Here is a 20,330-nt window from a genome sequence, read left to right as displayed (position 1 = left end):
GTTATACGCGTATAGTCAATCCGCAATCCTGCATATCGTGAAGCGAATTTTATATTTTGTATTTCGACGTCGTTACGCTACCCATGCTCGCCTTTATATTCGCGGAAAAGTTTATGCAGAGTTCTCCAACCATTCGCCGGAAGCTTATATGTATTATATGTCGCGGATATGCTGACCTCGACGAAAGTAATGAAAAACAGCGAAGTCGTAGGATAAAAAATAAACGAAAACTCATCAGAAATAGAATTTGAACGAATTTTGGAGACTATTTTTTTTTTTATGTTTTAAACTGACCACGATTATTCGTCACTTTTCAATCTCCCGCCGCGGTGTTCGGAAAACCCAGCGTTTCGCTCATGACGTACGTCAGAAATAAATTGCGCGCGAAATTTAAACGACATAAAAACTGCGGCAGTAATATTAAATTACATTCTTATACCGCGTTGTTCCGTTTCACTTGATTAATTCTCGGTATAGCTGGGGTCTTATGAAAACTAAATGTCGACGAGAAATACAGGTTTGAAACCTTCGGTACGCGATGAACGTTTGAATTATAAACCAGTAACGACAGAATAGGTATAAAGACGCTATAACCCGGAGTCGAAGAGTTAAGTACAGCGGTAAAAATTAAAATTAAAACAACCATTCGAATTCACGTTGAGCATTTTATCGCTCAGGGATTCGACGTGCCGGGCTCACGCCTATCTTCGCTCGTAAAATATATTTAAACACGGACGTTTATGTCATATATACGTGATATCTATATATATATATATATATATGTGTGTGTGTGTGTATAGGTATGTATTTATTCATCCCGCGCACTTTCCGCAACCTGCTTGTGTTGGCCACCCTGCATAACATTCCCAAGATTCCCAGTGAGACGAGCGAGAGCGAGAGGGCGGGAAATTTGAAACGACCTGTTAGGCCTTTCACTAAATTTTCCGTTTCTCACGGAATGATGTTTGTTATTATCTTCTTCTCCGTTACCCTCGGCTTGTTCTCTTCTTGTTGTTGCTGTTGCTGCTGCTTTCATCATCCGATTCGTTGTCACCCACACGATTCCCGGAATCAGGACCAACCTTATATCCCTAGAATGACGGGTCTCGACTCCTCCCGGCGAAGTCTCAACGACGTCGTTAAATTTCCTTATTAAACTCCGTGGAGAGAAAAGGAGAGACAGAGAGAGAGAGAGAGAGAGAGGATAATTACACTCGCGATAGAGCTAGAAAGGTTATCCAAGACGAAATAATTCATTTTCCAAGAACACATCCATCCTTCGGCACACATATTACTCGCATTTTTTGCGCATTTATTCCCTTCCTCCGACACACATCTCGCTCAACCATGCCTAGAAGAAATGAATTATCCTCGCGATTGGACTCGGCTGGGCAATACAATAAACGAATTACAAATGTAAGTACGGCCATTGCAGGACCGGCGTTGTGTCTTGGCCAGGGAGCCAAAAACTGGGTATCTGCGTATTATCTCGACGACCGGAATCCGGGTTAATGCGTGCTCTTTGAGGCGTCAAAAAAACCGAGATGAAAATTCCGTGCGAACGACTCTTGGCAGAATTATCGGTACCGAGGAGGTGGAAGGTTGAGGATGAGGATTGGGACGAGGCCGATGGGGAGAAATGGGTTAAGGAGTAAAAAGACTCGATGGCCTATGCAGCGTAACCTTTTACTGTCCCCCGAGGCATTTTCCAACGCCCGAGACTTCCGGTGCAGTGGCATGAAGCTTGCAGCGAGGGTATATAAAGTGTCGATTCTGCACTACCCGGTTAGAAATACGATAAAATTTTATCACAGGTATACAAGTCAACACTTTCTTTTTTTTACCGACAGCAGAAATTGTTGCTTTTCCATCTTACGCGTTTCCCACTTTTTCGCTCGTTATTTGTACGATTCCTTTATCAAATTGAGAGATTAGATCGCGGTTAATGCTGCTGAAAAATACGACGGAGAGCACAGCAGTGATTGAAACGTTGAGACCGTTCGTTTTATTCTCGTTTCTTTAAATAATGCTTCGGCCGTCATCAAGATGAATAAAATATAGCAAGTATTATCGTATCGTTGATCCGGCAGATTCTAACCAAACGAAAAACACGCCATGTATCCTCGTCTTTCGAAACACTAGCAATTTTCGTCGGCTATTTTATCGCCCCGAATCGGTATACAAAGTCGTTGAAAACAGATAAGAAACACACGCATGTGTCACAGTTTTATCGATTCCATTGTATCGGAATTAGTTGATGTCAGAGAGAAGCGAGGGAAACCGTTGCCAATATTCATTCGTCTTTTTCCAAATTTCTTGGCGACGATATTCGCCGCGGCTTTAGGAAAGGGGATGTAATTTGTCACGATGCGAAACAAACGGGACGAAACAAGGCGGAAGAAAACAAGAAGAAGAAGAAGAAGAAGGAGAGGAGAAGACAAGCAGAGAGAGAGAGGGAAAGAGTGAAAAAAAAAGAAAAATTCCAAGGAGGAAAAAATGCGGAGAAACGAGGGCTACCTACATCTGTAAAATTAGAGGTGATCACGCTCACGTTCAAGGGACGTCCTCGGGTTTTTTTCCCTCATTTATTCTCGACGCTCCGAGCCTTACCACCTGCAGGTTGGGTGTTAGGAGAGAGAGATAGAACCACAGTTGCTACGTGGAATATGTGTCAATACTGTTGCCACGTCGATCACCGTCCACACCCCCCTCCCTCTTTACCCTCTCGATTTTTCCCGCCCCCGATTCCTTATCTCTGAACAGCCCCACGAATCCCTCCCGGTATCCAATAACTTGAAGAATAATACGTAACCGTTTGCAGGTATACGTTGTGCGTATAGGCGGGTATACATTTGAACCTCGAATTTCGAGGGTGGGACACCATTGTCCGGTTTTTCTATCGCGCGATTATTATTTACCTTTTACCCACACTCTTGCGTGTAACAATTCGAGCGAAACATCCAACCCCGTGACAATGTGCGAAATATATCCGATGCGATATTTTCACTCGAGGTAAATAATAGCCAAAGGAATTTCTCGATACGCATTTTTTCTTTTTTTTTTTTTTTTTCATATGGGTATAAAATATACTTGTGTTCTATTCATTGTACGTGACGATACATTTTTTGAAATGCGAGCATTATTTGAATCTATGGCTTACATTACTTTAAACTTTTTTTTGTTTAAATTGGTACACTTTTATCACCCACGAAATAAAATTACAACTGTATGTAAAAAATTTTCGTATTGATAAATAAATGTTTACAGATCGATCGCGTTCTGTAAGGCGGTGGATTTTTATAAGATATAATATCCGAACTCCCACTAGCGTGAAAATTTAGCTAAAGGATTCGAAGAATTATCAGAGAGAAAAAGGTTGATACGTAAAAATTATTCACATTCCTATCCTGCGTTACGGATCGATGTGTTATGTTATTAGAAACATGACTGGGAGAAAAAAAATTTCTCATCATTTGTACAGATTTTACTGAAATTCATTGGGGTTATATATTTACAGTAAAAATGTTGGTTTTCCTCACGTCAACTCTATAAATTATCGTAAATGTAGCAACATCGCTATAGATTTTCAAACGATTACCTCACTATCGCCAATTTTCAATACACAAGATAATTAATAATTGATCCTTAATCGACGACATCGAATTAACCCAACGACTACGATAAGAACCAGAGACCTCCGATGACGAGAACACCTTTGTCAAACTCTTTGAACGACAATCGCGAAGAGATCACTACAGCACAAGGCGAACCGATCCGCGTCATTAGGTATCGATTAATCACCCCCGTCTCTGTTGGAAATTCGGCTCTCTTCAAGCTTTTACACATCATACCGAACGTGTATAGCCACGGTACGCAATATAATGAATTGATCAGCGATTCATTAGTCAGCTAGCTTCAGTCCTGCGGCCCCGTTATTACCGCCAATCGAACGATCATCCCCGCATTGTTGAACGATTTGAAATTTCCCTTTGAATCGGGAAACGGCGGACGTACCTGTGCAGCTTCCGTTCAAATCCTCCCGGCTCCAGCCTTGAAATATCGCCCCCGTCCCTCGGCCTCCCTTTCTCTCCCCGTTCTGTGGGTTAATTACCACCCAACCCAGTCGCTATTCGCCCTCCGTTCCTCCCTCTCTCTCTCTCTCTCTCTCTCTCTCTTTCGCTCTCTCTGTCAGGCATCTGAGCTTGTGCGAGGAGCCATACTCGAGCGGTTCTTCGGATGGGACATTCGTGCACATCAATTGACCCAGATTCGGGAATCATACTTGGAAATATATTTTCTTTATTTCATTATTTCACCGCGGTTTCGACCCTATAATTACCGGCGGATAGAGGAAATCAACGGTATGTGAGCGATTAGCTTGTAATCGTAGCCTCGTTATTTTTTTTGACGATGAAAAGATTTCACTCGAGTACGTTAACTTTGTGAAATATTCTACCGATTGGCGCGAGCGAGGAAATACTTTATTTAAATCAATTAAAAATTTTTCTCCACCCTGTGGGAAATGTTCGAATATAAAAGCAGACCGCCGTTCGGGAGACGACCTTTCATTCGAATCGTATTTTCCGTAATCAGATGTACGCTCATGAGGCGACGGTTTAGTTGCCCTTTCAAGGGAGCGACGCCGACGCCTTCGGAAATCGAATTATGATGGATCGTTTACTTTTCTTTTTTTCTTCTTCTTCTCCTTCTTTTACTTCATGCTGATAAAATTCCTTTGAAAATCCTTTTCAGCCCGACTAGAGGACCAAAGGCTAATTATCGAGCTCCCTAATCCCGTAGCTCTCGTCTTTGGATTCACGCGTTCGCGTGCACAGAGGTGATTCGGTCGCGAAAAATTGAAATTAAAATTAACGTTGACATTGAAATTAGAGTGATGAGCCCGCGGCGTTATTTAGCGATTCCTTTTTACTACCTTGTAATGTAATATAGTGGGTTCCTTTCCGATCCTCTGTAATTACGATCACATAGGATTAAACGTACAACGTACGCTCTACACATATCATACCTACGCGCGTTAATATTCGCGCTATAAATATTAAACTAATCGGGAAAATATGGTAATTATTTAATTTAGAATATGCAAATCTGGATTAAACGCAGTTACTCTAGGAAAGCTGCAGGCACGCCTCGCGTGTATGTGTAGTTATGTATATTCTATAACTACGTATAACGAAAGCCCTGGTCTGCGGTCGACGATTCTCTACGATTTGGTAGGTACCTGCGAAATGTATTCGGGACTTGGGGCTATTTAGCCGAATTTCAACCACTACGCGAAATCCAATCGCGGATCAAGACCACTCTCTTTAATTGTCCGAGACAATTGGCGCAGCGATCAACCGTATTTGTAAAGAAATTATCCGGTGCCTGTGAGTAGTCAGCTTTCGAAGTGTATTAAGTGATAAGTGAGGACTGGAAAAAGTCGAATTAACGGTTTTCGAAAAACAATTAACAGTGGTTAATCTGGAAAAGAGATGTATTTTTTTTCCATGTGAGAAAACCATTTTCACGGATGGCTGTACACGGTTATAAATTAAAAAAAAAAACAAGGTAACCACGCGTGAACAAGCAAAATCCGTGAACTTTACGACACAAAAATAACCGATCGAATCATTGATTTGGGGCATGTGACGAAGAAGCGTTACTCAATTGACGCGGGAGAGAGTAATAAATTATCGAATCTGTTTTATCGGTCGAGGTGAAATTATTAACACACGTGTAGTCATAAAGCGAAGGGAGCGGAGGAAGAGAATTGATCAGGAGTGTGCCAAAACATTTTTTCCACTCCCGTGCCGTTTCTTTGTTTAAATTTTTTGCACCGGATATCGGACAACACAGATACGCGTGTACGCGATTTCCGGTTACGTTCAGAGAATATAAAACCCTAGCGAACGGTGAGAATGAATGTAGAGGTGGGGAAAAAAGAATTGTTTTGATGAAAATTCATAGAAAACTAACGCGAAATCGATACTCGACAACTTTGGCAACGGAATTCCGGGATTCCATCGCCGAGTCAGAATTCGAAAATCAACCAGCTGCAGCAGCGGACCAATTTATTTTTCACCGCTGATCAAACGAGACAACGACAACGACTGCACGGCAGCCAATTCCCGAGGGAAGAAAGAGGGAGAGGATTCGATGCTCGTTACGTGAAAAGAGGAAGTCGAAAGAGTCCGTGAAAATAAGGCGCGATCGAATGAGAAAAGAAGGATAAAGCGAAGCGGGGATCGAGAAGAGAAGGACCAAGATGGCGGTCGGAGGTCCGGTTTTAGGTATTGCTTCTTTGTTTCCTTTTCTCTTTTGTTTTCATTTCCCTTTGTCAAGCCTCGCGAACCGATCGTCTCTCCGCGCATCGCCAAATTTCACAATCGATTCTTCTCCCTCTCCTCGCAAGATCAGCGGAAGCGAATTCGAGGGCAGGCAGGGTATAAGCTCTTATGTATTTGCCTTCTCCGCCGTTTGTTCAACCGCGAATTGATCCGAGATATACGAGAGTGGAAACAACGTCTGATTGTTTTCAAGAACGGAAGATCGAGCGGAAATTATGCAGCGAACGCGAGACGAGCTTTCGTGATTAAAATTTCGCAAATATTTCTCGCGATTTTAGGATGAAAACTTTCACCTTATTACCAATATATCATTCCCGCTCCTTGACGCGGCTACGCATACCTACCGATCTCTCAAAACTTTTTAACGCCTGCACCCTCCAACGGTTTTTAATTAAACGAGGGAAGCTGCCGGCGCTCTTCACTTTCCCTTAGATTACACGATATCCTCCTCTACTCCCGAGAATTCGGTGAACACACTTTGCGTTACACCTGTAATTCGGATTTCCAACATAAGAGTACGCGTGACCTTTTTCCCGAAGCTTTTCCACCCCTTTTTTCGCACGGATTTTACGCTTCGCGAGTCGGACGATTGATTAGAAAAATTAGAACTAGGTCGCTGTGAAATGCCGCGAAAGATGTAACTTCAAACAGGATACAATTGGCGAAATACGTCACGTCCCGATGCCGATGCAATAACGTTTGTTTCAATGGAACGACGGACGCCAATTTCGGTTATAAGGAACGCGGAATGGCGGGTTGGTTCCAGATTGAAATTCAATTCACAGCCTCGGCTCCGGATCGTCTCTCTCTCTCTCTTTTGAGTACAGGAGACATCGCGATATCTAATGAAACTTTCGCTCTCAAGTTTCGCATTCCGCAGCCCAAAGTTCAACTTCAGAGTCAAACGTTAAAGATCTTCCAACCACGGCTACACGTTGCATAATCCTTCGTCATTCAGGGACGTTCAAAGAGAGAGCGAGAATCATTCTCTTCGTTCACTTCGTTCTCGTCAAAGGACGTAAGGATTTAGATACTCGTGGCTACGTTAAATTCGCCAGATCGCAGTCGGAGAACCGCGTATCCTGACTGCGGGGCATTATAACAGCGGTGTAAAACCGGATGACGATGGCTTATACGGGGATTCCCCGCAAACTTCGGATCCCCGAGTGTCCCACTAAATTAACCAGACATAATTCATCCCTCTTTTCGACCCCCTATTGCCGCGTAAAAAATCCCAACCGCATCCCTCGAGTTTCAGCGGACTTAAAAAGGGAGGACGATGACGTCACGCGCGCACAAGAATCGAGAAAGTTTACCTCGAGCCGTGAAACGGGAGTAGGGAGAAAATTTCCGCGGTATTTTACTGTGGAAAAATTTCCCCCGGAAGCATGCGGCAGCGGTTTTGGAGCAAATTTTTTACGGCGTTGCGGTTTCGTTGGGGAGATGAAATTTTTCACACATACGACCCTGAAAAATCGCCGGTGCAGTTTTTTCGGTTACTCATCTTGCCCGGGATATCGGTCAAGGTATCCGGTTTCCGGGTGCCGGTTCATTGTTCGCGGGGTATAAGAAAAAAGTGAATAAAGTATGAGGCAAGAAAAACAAAGAATGAGAGAAAAAGAAACAAGACGAAGGTAAAAAAGAAATCCGCTATAAGGCGGGAAAAATCGAAAGCTGGCGAGGAGAAGAAGCGAAAAAGCCTGAAAGCTCCATCTTTAGCAATTTCCTGCCCACCCAGCAGCGGCTCCTTCGTCTTCTTCGTTCAACTTTACTTCTATTTTTCGTCCTTCTTCTGCTCCTCCTTCGTCGGCATCGTTCCCCTGCGAATATACGAGCCTGTAACACGCTAAGACCTAACGAGCCGTAGGTACGCCTCGGCCTATATACACGACAACGAGAGAGTTTGAATCGCGCCTAGACAAAAGGAATCGAAAATCCTAAAGCTCGCGTGAATTGTGTGTCTCGGGATTAACCGAGGCGGGATGATTTAAGGACGATTTCGAATCATCTATAGTCATACGCTGCTCGAATGCCTTAGTTCTATGCATTACAGCGGTACATTGTACAGGCATATCATAGGTACGTATATTATGCCTATATAACAAGTAGAAATTCCAAGAATTCTTTTTTTTTTTTTTTTTCTTTTTGTGTGATTCATGGAGCGCACGATTGAACTGTATTATACTACAGATATGTACAGCGAACATGGCGTGAACTTAAACTGATTCCCCTAAAAATAGCTATATTTCGGGTTTATAGATATAAGTCGGAAGTAATTTGGGGAATGCGATAATGGTTTTACAACTTTAATATGCGGCTCGGAAGGATCGCGGGTTGTATCATGTATAAAATTGCGTCTGGGGCATGTAAAGTGGTATGGATGCTTCGAGTTGAGAAGCAAAAAGAAAAACAAAAAAAAATTGAAGTAAAGAAAAGAGAAATAGAACCGAGCAGAAAATACGCGGATGCTCGATGTAAAGTGTATAAAAATATAAGGAAAAGGTATAACTTTTTCGTCAAGGTTTCGCAGGTCGTTTTTCTCTTTTCAACTCTTTTTTTTTTATGCAACAGCAATTAAACGACGAGTCGCGAAGAAATTGACTATACGTATTTTTGATGGAGAAAGTTTTTTTGCCCACGATATTAAATTACCGCGGATATAGAGAAAAAGTTGTGCTTATAATATGAAACAGAGATTTTTCAGACAAAATAAGTAGAGTAGCAGCGTCACTTTCTTACTATTGTACTGCAAACATTTTTTTTTTTTTTTTCCACAATAATTACTCGCCGAGGCTTTCGTGGCGAAAGGAAAAAAGGACTAAGTAAGGATGAGAAGAAGAAGGTGGTGTCGAATTTTCATCGGCTCTGAGTAATATACATTATACAACGGTCGAAAATATATATATATGTTTGTATAACAATTGCGTACGAACCTTTTATTCTCTTTCCCTTTTACGTTTTTTCTATTTCTTTTTTTGACTTTATGATTTTTTCAAATGGATGCGTATTATATATTATTTACTCTTCTCTCTTTCATTATTTTTTTTTTTTTTGTTGCTCCCGCTCGCGCTGTTTCTTACTCTTTCTTTTCACCCTACGGACCGTAAATAGATACATGTATATATGTATATAATGTTCTTAAAGCGAAAGCGGGAGAGAAAGGGAGAAAAAATTGAAAGAGATGGGGATATTCTCGCGTCAAGTTGGTCGATAGAACAAATCATTATTTATATTCTATGGAAAAGACTTGTGAAATCAGCGAACGAGGATGCGGGAAAGGAAAGATGGACATGCCTTGTACCTTTCCCATCGCTTTACCCCCGTGATCGAAAACTCGAGAGGCTTCTCGTCCCGCGTTCGTATCCTTATCCGTAACCTCACCGCTACTCGAATATAGATCCTTAACCCCAGAAGCTCGCGGCCGTTGTTCTCGGTTTGTAAAAAATTGTTGAAAATCGAGAGACGCGATGTTTCGAGGAGTCGCGGGAAGTGAAAGGAAAATAACAGACGCGAGGAATAAAAAAAGAAGTAAAAGGCTTGATCGATTTCACCCGATCGTTACAAATATCGAAAACGGTTGGTAACCTGCCTATTTAATTATAGGATCCTGTGAAGCGTAAATTATATTTGATGTCGGAGTTCAAATTTCACAGAGCGTGAATTCCATGCCCTCCCATAATGCATGCGTGGTATTACAATAATACGGGTAGGTGGTATACGGATTCGTCGCTTGTAATTTCCAGTTTCAGCGGCATCGGTATTATAACAGCGATTACAGAGGCACGCGATTTACACGCCCGTGATAGTCCTGGCATCGTAGAATTTTGATCGTTTGCTAATCGAGGTTGAAATTTGTTTGTACGCGGGCGTTTAGGGAGCTTCCATAAATTAAGCATCGTACTCGAAGGGGGGAATGGGTCAAGAAAATCGTCACGCTTTGTTACACGGGGGAGGAGTTTGATATCATTCGTCACGCAACGATATCTTTCCGTTCAACGATACATTTTATCTCTCATCAATAATTGAATTTAAATCGGTACTAAGCGGAACGAATTTGTTCAATTTTTTGTTTACGACGAAACGACGATCAATCATCATTTATTCGAATGAGATTCTACCTTTTACTTCTCTCTCTCTCTCTCTCTCTATTCCCACTCTCTTTTTGTGTAAAATGATTTTGTTCAGAAAACTTATCGTTAGATTCTCGGACGTTTCTTTGTCAGTAAACGTTCTCCGTTTCTCATTATATAAACAAACGATCAAAGAAGCGAAGAACGATTTTCGCGCATCATCGTTTCACACACATGCTATACGTACGTGAGTGCAGATATTAAATTTCATGCATCGATCCAGCTCTTTCATCGTGCGCAAGTAGTAAAGAGAGGTTGAGGAGGAAAATAGCGTGAGGGTACGTAGTGCCGTATTCATCGTAGGTAAATACACAACCTTTTTGCGCGCATGCAGCCGCCTTCGAAGGGATATTTCATAAAGAAAGTTGAGCGGTGCGCTAAAGAGCCGCATGGGAATTTCTCTACGTTCAACGAGAGTCGAGGACCTCCCAAAGGACCCGCCTCGAGCCCTCGGGACGCGGTTTTCCCGTCTCTCCCTGTCCGCCTCGAACTTTACTACTAAAAGGCTCCCGACACGGAGCCGCGTTTTTCCCCATTACCCATTACCCATTTCTCTTTTCCTACTCGGGCGGTTTTCTTATTCCGCGTTTCGTTACCAATCTTTCGGTTATCCTTTTGCGGATTATCGCCGTCAGGTATTACCGTCAATTTCACTCTTGAAACTCACCCTTTCGATGTGACCGCCGCCGACGACTTCCGGTGCGTTTACGCATACGACCCTCTTCAGTCGCAGCTTGTTGACGTGAAACGCCGAACCGTAACAGTACATCAGTACCATCGTCGTCGGAAAGTAGAAACAACAGCAGGCCAATATCCTGTAATATCGAAAGTTCAGTCGCAGTGCTTGGAGGCTTACATCCTTGGATTTACTCCATTTTTCTACAAATTCTTATTCTTGTGATACAAGGTTTCTCGTTTTTTGCTCTTAAAACTTGTCGGAATTTATTTTTTACGTTAGCTCGTCAAGTGTGTACCGTCAAGATTGGCGGTTACCGAACGCACCAAGTTGATTGAAAAAAACAAAAAGATTTAAAGCACGCGAGCTGACGGACTATATTTTATCGCGATGAGAAGCCTTCTATCTTCCCCGGCGAAAGTATCGTCACATATTTCTCCCCTCTCGGGATAAAATTCGACATTTGAAATTTTTTTTACGTTTCTAGATTTTAAAAGCTTTCATTCCAGCCCTATGTCAATACGACCGATGCACGGAAAGCCGAAATATACCAGGTCTAACATTTCCAACATCTCGGAAATCGTCAGTTCGTTCAAAAATTCTCGTTCTTCTCCAGTTCTCAAGAGTAGATCCCCCCAAAAAGCACTTCTAGTTCAAAAACCTTTCACCGAGTACAATGAAAATGTGGTCTTTACCCACAAAAATACCTTCTCTAATCAAAATTGTACGCATGTAATTACTTTAGACCAGAAACTTTTCTGACGAAGGATGAGAATATTTATATATACCGTGTCTTTGCGAAATTTTTTTCTTTTTTCTTCAAGCCGATTATATACCTACGGCATGTCGTTCGGATAAATTTTCCATCGATCCTCAAATAAGTTCGACATAATTAATACTTTCTTAAGAATCTTTTTTCCACGCTATATCCGTAGGTACGTAACAATCTTCCTTAAACATCGAGCACGAAAAAAAAGTGAAATTCACTCGACAAGTTTAGTATAAAAACGGGCAGGCCAAGTTTTAACAGTTTTTGTTTTTACGATAGCTTGCTCCGCGAATATTAGTATTTAATAAACGTTATTTTATCGGTCAGTAAAATCCAAAGAAGCAACTTCTTCATATTTTCTACATCGATCGTTGCGGAGTGAATGTGGAAAAAAAAAAGACGACGTTGACAAAAATGAATAATTTTTGTAATCCTGCGACGCAACGGGATGATCGAGTGCGCTTTTTAATTCTAATAATTATATCACGAGATTCGATAAAATTTGAAATTTTCGTCCGCCGTACCGGATCCGTCATGGTGGATTTTTGAAATTTGATTTCGTATTCGCAATCAGCGAGCCGAAAAACCAGAGAATTGACTCGGCACAACAACGTGTGATTCAAGGGGATAACAGGATGGATTTGAAACTTGCCTGAGGGATGCCCTGGCGAAAAATGGATCGCAGGCGAGAAGACCGGATCCGTTGAAGTAGTAGCCTCCTCTGGGAAGAACGAGGGCACCGAAGACCGCAACGCTGGCTATCCAGGTCGTCGACATCACTGCAACGCAACCCTGCCGCATGTAATACTGCGTCAACACACACAAAAGAAACTTTACATATGATACTATTACAAAGTTAAAGGGATTTGTAGATTTATGGCCGCATTGGAGTTGAAAAAAATATTGCTATTTTTCTTCTTCTTCGACTTCCGCATCCTCTTCTCTCGTTTTTCTCTATCACTTTTCACAAGTATGCAGAGACGTCAAACGGCTAAACGGGGAATTAGAGGGCAAGAGGAAAAACAAGAGGGTGAACGAATCGGGGGGTGTACATAGAAAACGGTACAAGTGCCATTATAGCCGGGGTGATAATACACCGAGTGTCGTTCTATCCGGTTCACGGATGACTGTCATAAGTTCCAACAGGTTTTATCGCGGCCGTTTTACGAGCGCATTTCGGCCGCCGAGCCGCGGGCTACGCGAGTAGAGGAAAACGGCAAAAAGAGGGAAAACCGAGGGTCGAAGGGCGTCTGAGCAGCATTCGGAATGCGAAACGCGGAGCGTATTATCTGCGACATGCGAATTCTTGTTACAAAGGGAAGAAGGACGGGAAGATTTACCTGCAAATAAATGTTAACGACGGAATAAGTCTTTCGTTATTATTGTCAAATTTTAGTTGAGCCAAATATGATTAGTTAACTATAAACAAATTTCTGTCGAACATTATTTGGATGTATGAAAAATTTGATAGCAACTGCCTCTCGATACGCGTGTCACTCGTTAGCGTTGAGTTTAATAAAAATTGCTCGTTTCAGTTCGAATTTGCAAATTTTCTTCAGTTAGTTATAAATTTCTCAAATTTTCAAATTTAACGACGTGTGTAAACAGATGCTGATTAAACTGCTTAAAAAAATTTATCATTTATCCGAAAGGGATTGTTCCAAAATTCATTCGGGTGTATCGGTGAAATAATTTTGCATCCTTTGGAACGCCGAAGATTGTGTAATTTTTTATCCACAATAAATCCGATTAAAGTGTAAAGAGAAAAATATATTTCCGTAACTTCTAAACTTCTCCCAACTAAACAATATCTTAACTTCGTTAATTCATCGTAATCTATACCGAGTATAGATACAACACGAGTCTTAATTAACCACGATTAATTAATTTTCAAAGATCAATACCAGAGTTATAATTCAATCACTTCAGATTTATTTTTTCCAATCCTTTCTTTCTTTCTTTTTTTATTTACTTCTCTTACAGATCAACTAAATCTTTTCGCAAAGCACACAATTCTCTAACTGTCAACCGAGTACAGTGTAATAAATGAATTAATAAGTTACCCGAGAGTATGTTAAACCGGTAAAAATCACCTACATTATACAGTATCACACGTGTGAAGCGTAAGGCGATATAAGTTTCCGATTACTGGTTTACAGGCCAAAAAGTAAAAAAAAAAAAAAATGTACCACCATCACAGAAATATGACGTTATACCCGCGACATGAAATAATACTCGATAAAAGGGTGGGCAACGAGATAAGCTTTTACCGGTTGTAATATCCTCCGAATTGCACAGCCACGGATCGAAACGATTTTCACAAACTATGTATTTTTACACAGACGTACACAGACACGTATACATGACACATAACCAGGTGCATGCATAAAATTTATCGCACATCGATATCGCAGGCACAGATGCACAGATACTGACCGAAGTATCCCTGGTTACATATAAAATATAATTCGCAAGTTATGTGCCTAGTTATGCAGCCGCAATATCAATCCATCTATGTGTACCGACTTCAGTTCGTAGAGTAAGAAATTCGATCGCACGAAATGCAGGCAGGTTATTTATATATTACAACTATAACGTAAGTTACGTTCACTTCGTTAAGCCAAAATCTCGCAAGATTCCCAAGCATGGCAGGAGTGAAAAGTTTAAGCAAAAACTTAAGAGGCATACAGAGCTACTGAAATTGGAGGTTGGAACTTGCGAAGTTAGCCAAGTCAAAGACCAAGTAGTTCTACGTGTACCACATTCTTGGCTAGAGACGGTTTCGCGAACTCCGCGAATTAAATATTGCAAAAAGTCTTACATATTGTCCTTGAACCTGAAGGAGGTAGAAATTAATTAGAGCTGAATGTGAGACGATTCTAAGGATGAATCTTTTGCCCCTAAAAAGAGAGATGGCTAGGAAGAAAGGGGGCGATGAATTAATCCGAAGGTGTTTTCGTTGCGCTTATAGTTACAAAAACGGCTCTTTTGTAATTTAAATCGTCGAATCGTCGTATATAGACCTGACAAAAATCTGATCCAACTGATTTCTTCGACTAAAATAATTATTAGGCTCAAGTCTCCCTGAAATGGTCTGTTCGCGGAGCAAGGAAGCACCGTGAATTATTGACGCTGGAGTTCGAAAGCTATCCGAAAGGATCAAATACCGCCTAATTGGCTCGATTAATTACCGCGAAAGCAGCCTTCCTTGGCCGCTGGAAGTTGGACCTTCAAGATTCCGGTTCATTAAGGGTCGGGTATTTCCCTTTTCGAATGTTTCCGAGTTGGCTAGCTATACGGGGTGTGGTAAAAGTTAGATTTAATCTAAGCGCCCCGTCCGTTCTTCCCTCCCTTTCTCTCTTCCACCACGAATCGAAATATATTATACAGATTTCGCTTTCATGTCCCGTCGCGTTTTCCCAAAATAGCAGCCATAGTAATGCCTGCAGCGTGAAAATTACCGCGAGAGGCGTTTCGCAGAGTTGGCGTAATTAGCGGAGCGCAAATTAGTCATCAGTTGTCGCTGATTATTCGAACGGTGTTACGGGGATTGAATCGGCAGCGGTGGGATTTGGCTGAAAGAAATTTTACGTTGATACGTACGGAGAAAATATAACAACGGTAGAACCGAAAGTGTAAAGATATATATTCAAACTTTGCCTGTAAACCTCGTGTTTCGCAATTTGGCTACTTCTCAACCCTTTCCTCGCTATCTCGTCCCTCTTTCTTCTTGTTGTTTGAAAACTCGTATTCGACGAGATACATCCCGAGAGGATTTTCATCTCGGAGACGAGGGACAAAGCATGCTTGAAAGACACAGAAACCGAAATCAGCGTTTTAAGCCTAAGAAAGTACCCTTTCGTACGAGAATTAAACGGGAGCGACGTCTTCGGATGAGTTTGAAGGAACACGAAGCGATGGGAAAGGGAAAGAGAAAGAGAGGCGGGAAAACCTCGGGAAGAAAGATGTACCGAGCGTAATATAGTCCGGGTTGCGGTTCAGCTTTTTATTCGAATAATCTCGGTTGACACGTCATTAAACCCGCCCCATTGTCGCAAAATCCCCCGACTCAGGTTTGAATTCGACTTGGCGACGATGCGGGATTTTGCAAATTCCCTTTCGCGAAAACTTTCCGCTTTAATATGTAACATAAGAGGTACAATATTTAATATTGACATTAGCCGAATAATTTACGGACTCCGACACGTTTCAATGAATTAAGAGTAAAAAAAAAAAAAAAGGTAAAAAAAAACAAACTTGATCCAAAAAAAACCAGGGTTAATTTGCATTTTTCTGATTTATATATTTCGTATTGATCTGCGCACTGTCCATTTGCTTCCATTTTCAATAGTTTTGCATTTCCACGTGCAGCAGAGCCTGCAGAGATGGCTGAAACTCGCTTGATAGGTTTCCAATAAATTCACCAAAGTTATTCCCCTAGATAAGATAAAGTGAAACTTTACGCCGAGCCAAAACTTTCCACTTCCGTCCGGGTTCCGTATAAGTTGTTCGTAGAAGGTATGTACATATACATATATGTACGTGTATATTGAAAACAGTGATATTCCCGAGTCTTGTTGTTATAGTTCTACATATGCATAAATATTATATATATATATATATATATATATATATATATATATACGTTTGCATACGTATAACCGAATATAGCTACAGCGGACAATTTTTCTTTGCACGATGTCATTACCGCGATATCTTAAATGCGACGAGATAAGGGAAGCGGTAGTGAAAAAAAAAAAAAAATAACAAGATTAAATGTCAACATAAAAATGAAAAAATTATTCAAATTAGAGACGCGAATATCATCAATCATTGGTAATGATGTTTATCGTTTTTCACAAATTCACACAAGTTATAAAATAGTGTATTAACGAACGAATGAATATCAATTTATTACAACACTTTAGCGAGAGAAACGCTTGACCTGAAAATATTTCTGAGATTCTTTTACCGTAACGATGAAATAAAAGTACTGAGGTGGTAATAAAAGAGACGATGGGAAGGGTGTTACGATCGCAAATTCTTTTTCTACCTATACACGTACATGTATGTACATGTGGTGTAAAGAGAAAGAAAGAGAGAGAGAGAGAGAGAGAGAGATATCGGGGGAAAAAATGGAAGCAATAAAGAAAAAAAAAAAAAAAAAAACGAACACCGACTCATTGTCGTCGGCAGCATTTTTCATGCCAGACATTTATCGAGGCACTTGTTGGCACGGTTTTACGCTCCGCGTCGTATATAACATACACGTGCCCGCATATCTATCTGTGATAACGAATCGGTTATAAAACATGGCGCCATGGGCTAAAATCGCGACGTGATTTCAAGAAAGCGAGGTTATTCCGCAGTTTCTCTGTTTCCGCCGAAAACAATATTATTTCTACGCTTATAGGTGTACGTAACGTGTTCCGGTACATCTACTTTAATACGAAAATCATCATCACCGCCGTTATATTATCTTAATTTTTCCATTTCTCTATCTTTCTATTTTATTTTTTTCTCCCTCCTACTGCACGATGTGTATTATAAATCTGTAAGGAATCGGTGCAGAACGACGCCACAGCTCGTGGTAAAAATGCATGCCACGATAAATGTACGTATAATAATAGTAATAATAATAATAATAATAATAATACAGATATACGAATATAATTTGCTCATATTTACATACGTGTGCAACCGAGTATGATAAATTAGTTACCCAGCAATAAATCCCGCCGTATAACTGTATTTTATGCCCGAATGCAATTAATCATCGAAACTCGAAGAGTCGGGTTTGTACGGAGATATTTGTATTTTCCCGTTTGACCAAAACCGAACAGCCTACTTTTTCGACATACGGGTAAAGACGACGACAAAAAAAAACTAATAAATAAATAGATAAAAGTAAATAAATTAACGATAAACGAGGATAGAATTACGCAGTTGCAAAAATGATCGAAAATCATTGGCCGAACGAAAATTAAACGCGACGAGGGTGTGAAAATTTGAATTGCGGTTTATGTTATCGGCGTGGCTGGAATTTTAATGCTGACGTAATTGTTCGATATATATGTGTATATTATACGTACAGACAGACACGAACAAGGGATAATTGATTTATATTTAGGTTGCCAAAATTGGCAGTGGTTAAAATCGAATACCACGGTGAAAGAAAAAAAATATGAAAATTCAACAATTCGTGTGTGAAATAGACCGAAAAGCAAACACCACAAGTGGAAGGAGGGAAAGATCGATGAAAAGAGAAAATTGTCGCATTACTACTGGTAAATTATTGCGAGATGAAGAGAAGAGAATTCGTAAAAAAAAAAAAAAAAAATACCGGATAGTTTCCCGTGTAACAAGAGTTGTATCGAGTAAATTGAATTGTGCAAGGACGGAAACGAGATTTTCCGACGAGGAAAATTCGACCATTTTTCTCTTCCTCTGCTTCTACGGTAGGTACCTATACATATAATAATAATAACAAAGCGTCCAGACACCCGCTGATTCTAATTTTCCCCCATTCTTTTCCGTTCTTCTTTTTCTCTTTAAGTTTCACCGGAACCGATTTCGTCGTCAATTCGTTTTCCCCCCTTTTTGCCGATATATTCGTCTCCTTTTTGTCTTCAGTTGCGTAGGTAGGAAAATCGACGATTTGAACGGTAAAATGTTGGAAAATCGTTGCGGCACCCTGACCGATTTTCTCGAATAAAATCCATCCGCCCAAAACCTCCTACTCGGGTTCTTAGAGTTCATCGACTCGAATCCAGGCTGCAACCGGCGATATATATCAGGTCGTCTGCAGTTTTTCTACACCAAATCTTCGTCCCGTATCTATTCACGGTTTTTCCCCGGCTTGCGGATAGACGTGAAAATATATTTATAGCCCAGCGGTTGGACACCGGGGATGGTTTACGGTTTAACCCCGAATATACATATAATACGCATACATATACATACCGCTGCACATACTCAAATACATGTATTATATGAATATATATATATATATATATATATATTTCACCGCGTCACACGCAGGCAATGTCCCAAATATAATTTCTCTATTCAGGTTAACGCAAGTGCAAAACAAGCTTCGCAGGAAGCTCTTGAATCTGGACGGATTTCCCAACAGCGGGAGCTCTTCGTCAACCGTTTCGACGCCCGATATTATTATAAGTATGCTCGGACAAAATTTGTCGCCTGCCTGGATCTGGTTGTTGGACAGGACGAGTTACACCGCTAGAGGCTAATTCCATTTTCTTTTATTTCTATTTTTTATTTCGTAATAAACAAAGTTTGCGACGTCGAAAGTGTGATGAAAAATTGATTTGGTTATAATTATTCGTGTACAGACAAGTGTCGAAACGTGGAAACGATTTTTACCCCCCCAATGAGTAACGATTAATTTTTCAAAAGAGAATTAAATTAAAAAAGAAAAGGAATGCAAAAAATTTCTGCCTATCAACTCGTTCGTCAAATTATTATTCACGCGCTCTTCGATCGGTGATATTATTCGTTTCGACGAAGTGAAATCAGAGGAGTTGAATGTCCCGTTTGGGAAAACGGAGGGTATAATAAACAGCTGGACAAATAAGCTAAACGACTGTGACGTAATGGAGGGTGATATTTGCTGATTGCCCGAGTCCCCCTCATACATACATACATACATACATACACACGTAGATTCATACACGCAAGGCAAACAGTGACGATTTGGTATGTATTTATTTTTATCGGAGATTTCGGCACGGAGGTAAACGCGATATGTTTGAACAGATAATATACGAACTTGTAAGTACTCGTGACATTCGGTTGAGGAGATGAAGACGGCGTCGTCTCTGATTTCTCGCTAAATATAGCGTAATACATTCAAGTTTTATGGGGTAGGAATGGGGGTTTATTACTTTTTTCCTTCCTCTTCTCGTCGCCCCTGTAATTTTATCGCAGAGCCAATTCGTCGACGCGAATCGGTCCTGCGGTAATAAATCGTCTAATTGACGAGGGCCGAATGTTATGACGAGGAGATATGTGTATCGTAGGGTGGTTCAGGAAATAATAATTTGCGATTTTCCAAAATTTTTGAAAAGAATGATTCTGTAAACAGACGAGCTGGTTCGCTGTTTTTTCACATATTTGTTAATTAGTGAAGAAACGCGTTGTGTGCACTTCAATTATTATCTCTTTCCTGACATTTATATTCGACCCAAGTATCACGATCCATAACACAACGATGTATCAACCGGGAATCTTATTCTCCTAAGTTAAAAGTTCATATTGAATTCTAGCTATGTTGTGAGATTGAATTGATATCACGATTGATGTAAGCAACAAAAAACGCATAAAAGTGAAAAATCAAACGAACACGATCTTCCACGTAACTTAGAACGCTCATGTTTTGCTAGAAC

At 40.7% G+C, this 20,330-nt stretch overlaps 1 protein-coding gene across 7 annotated transcripts in view; it reads right to left on the bottom strand.

Moving 5' to 3' along the window:
* LOC124220970 (trace amine-associated receptor 9) overlaps window positions 1–20,330 on the bottom strand; it is a 77,251-nt gene that overhangs the window by 8,349 nt on the left and 48,572 nt on the right. For 6 of the 7 annotated variants that reach the window (XM_069137176.1, XM_069137177.1, XM_046630471.2 and 3 more), the window contains 2 exons: window positions 12,575–12,729; window positions 11,145–11,292 (listed from right to left, as the gene is read on the bottom strand). In XM_069137176.1, coding sequence (XP_068993277.1) covers window positions 11,145–11,292; window positions 12,575–12,729 — 303 coding nt within the window. The remainder of the gene's footprint in view (window positions 1–11,144; window positions 11,293–12,574; window positions 12,730–20,330) is intronic. The other variant, XM_046630472.2, reaches the window with a different exon arrangement.

Source organism: Neodiprion pinetum, chromosome 6 (genome assembly GCF_021155775.2).
Source record: "Neodiprion pinetum isolate iyNeoPine1 chromosome 6, iyNeoPine1.2, whole genome shotgun sequence".
In the NCBI taxonomy this organism is placed as follows: domain Eukaryota; kingdom Metazoa; phylum Arthropoda; class Insecta; order Hymenoptera; family Diprionidae; genus Neodiprion; species Neodiprion pinetum.
The sequence above is the reverse complement of the archived record's forward strand: the minus strand, read 5'-3'. Positions and strand labels throughout refer to the sequence as shown.